At 41.4% G+C, this 1,952-nt stretch overlaps 1 protein-coding gene across 1 annotated transcript in view; it reads left to right on the top strand.

Moving 5' to 3' along the window:
- Window positions 1-1,926, top strand: part of LOC123521137 (zinc finger protein OZF-like) — a 4,365-nt gene extending 2,439 nt beyond the window's left edge. Inside the window, exon 2 of the mRNA XM_045285418.1 lies at window positions 303-1,926. Within this exon, the coding sequence (XP_045141353.1) occupies window positions 303-1,656 (1,354 nt within the window). The 3' untranslated portion in view covers window positions 1,657-1,926. The remainder of the gene's footprint in view (window positions 1-302) is intronic.
- Window positions 1,927-1,952: the final 26 nt, after the last annotated feature.

Below are 1,952 nucleotides of genomic sequence, written 5' to 3'. Positions count from 1 at the left end.
ATATGGTTCTCTCTGTGCATTGGCTGTTCTGAGCAGGGATGTCGTCCTCAAGGCTTGGTGGGTCAGGATGTGCTCCACTCTCTCTTCCTCCCCCTTAATTTGCTCCCATGTGCTCCGATCAGACATGTCCCTCTCCTCGAGCTGTAGCTTCCTTGCTGTCCTCTGAAGTAAATTCTTCTGAGGGGGAGCTATTTCTTTTTAACCTCCAGACATTTTGGACCCAAAAGCCATGCAAATACGCTCTGTTTGTTAATTTTCAATAAGGAACTCCATTCCAATAACATATTCCGTCTTCTTAACAGGGATCTTACAGTGAAGACCATCTGTGAAAGTAGTAGAGGCCATCAGTGTGAGACTCCAAATCTTACTGTGGTACAAAGCAGTTTTCCTGAACAAAATCCGTTTCAATGTTGTGAATGTGGAAAAGCCTTCATGGATTACTCCTCCTACACTGGTCACATCAGATCCCACACAGGATGTGACATCTGTGAGAGTAAGAAAAGTGGACAGGCCTGTGATTGTCCCTCAAAGCTGACCCCTTCTCTGAGAACTCTTCCAAGAAAGAAAGCCGACGGTGAAAAAGAGCGTGGGAAGGATGTCAGTGTGCCAAGCCTTCAGAATCCCGTGAGAACACGCATGGGTGAAAAATGCTATGTGTGTCACAAATGTGGGAGGGATTTCTGTGGTTTCTCATCCTTTTGGAAACACGTGAGAGGCCCTAAGTGTGATCATAAGGAGCAGTCTGCATCCTGTGGTTTGCTGTCATCCCTAAGTCTACATAAAACATTTCAGAACTTTGATAAACATCATGTATGTAAAGACTATGAGGAAGACTTTAGATTTTCTTTGTCACTCACACAGCAGGTGGACATTCACAAGGGAAAGAGGAGTTATAGGTGTAAGGAATGTGGGAAGGCCTTCACTCAATCCTCCAACCTCATTATCCATAGAAGAATCCACAGTGGAGAGAAGCCTCATGAATGTAAGGATTGTGGGAAAGCCTTCACTCACTCCTCAAACCTGATTATACATAGAAGAATCCACAGCGGGGAGAGGCCTTATGACTGTAAGGACTGTGGGGTAGCCTTTAGGTGTTCCTCACATCTCACTAGACACCTGAAAACTCACAATGGGCAGAAGCCTTATGAATGTAAAGAATGTGGGAAAACCTTTTCTCGGTCCTCAAAACTCACTAGTCATAGAAAAACTCATAGTGGAGAGAGGCCCTATGACTGTAAGGAATGTGGCAAAGCCTTTAGCGAGTTTTCTATCCTCAGAAGACACAGTACAACTCACAGGGAGGTGAGGCCTTACGAATGTAAAGAATGTGGCAAAACTTTCACTCGCTCTTCACACCTCATTTCACATACAAGAACTCACAGTGTCGATAAGCCTTATGAATGTAAGCAGTGTGGGAAAGCCTTTAGGCATTCCTCAAACTTAACTATACACACAAGGACTCATACAGGAGAGAGGCCTTATGCATGTAAGGAATGTGGGAAAACCTTTAGATGTTCTTCTTGCCTGACTGTACATACAAGGACTCATAGTGGAGAGAAGCCTTATGAATGTGAGGCATGTGGGAAAGCGTTTAGTCAAGCCAGTAAGTTCAATGCACATAGACGCAGCCACACTGTATTGGTCTTAGGAGTGTAAGCATGGTGGGGACGCCTTTATTCTTATGTATATTACATTGTATATATATTGTACATATTGTATATTAGATTGAGTTGTATTACCTAGGATTTCAAACTGTATGTTAAAATGTGTGTAATATAAATCATTAATACTATTACTTTGAGTATTATATTGTGTTTAACAGAAAACTAATGTCATACACATGCAAAATTAGTATGTTTATATTTTATTTTGTATATTGCAAGCCTTATGACATTTTGATATACTATACTGAACAAATACATTGAATTTATAGTAATGTAACATTAGTATTG

The sequence above is a fragment of the Echinops telfairi genome, unplaced genomic scaffold (assembly GCF_000313985.2).
Source record: "Echinops telfairi isolate 266 unplaced genomic scaffold, ASM31398v2 ScPeMD7_7470;HRSCAF=8508, whole genome shotgun sequence".
NCBI lineage: Eukaryota > Metazoa > Chordata > Mammalia > Afrosoricida > Tenrecidae > Echinops > Echinops telfairi.
Note: the sequence above shows the minus strand (reverse complement) of the source record. Positions and strands in the feature narration are given on the sequence as shown.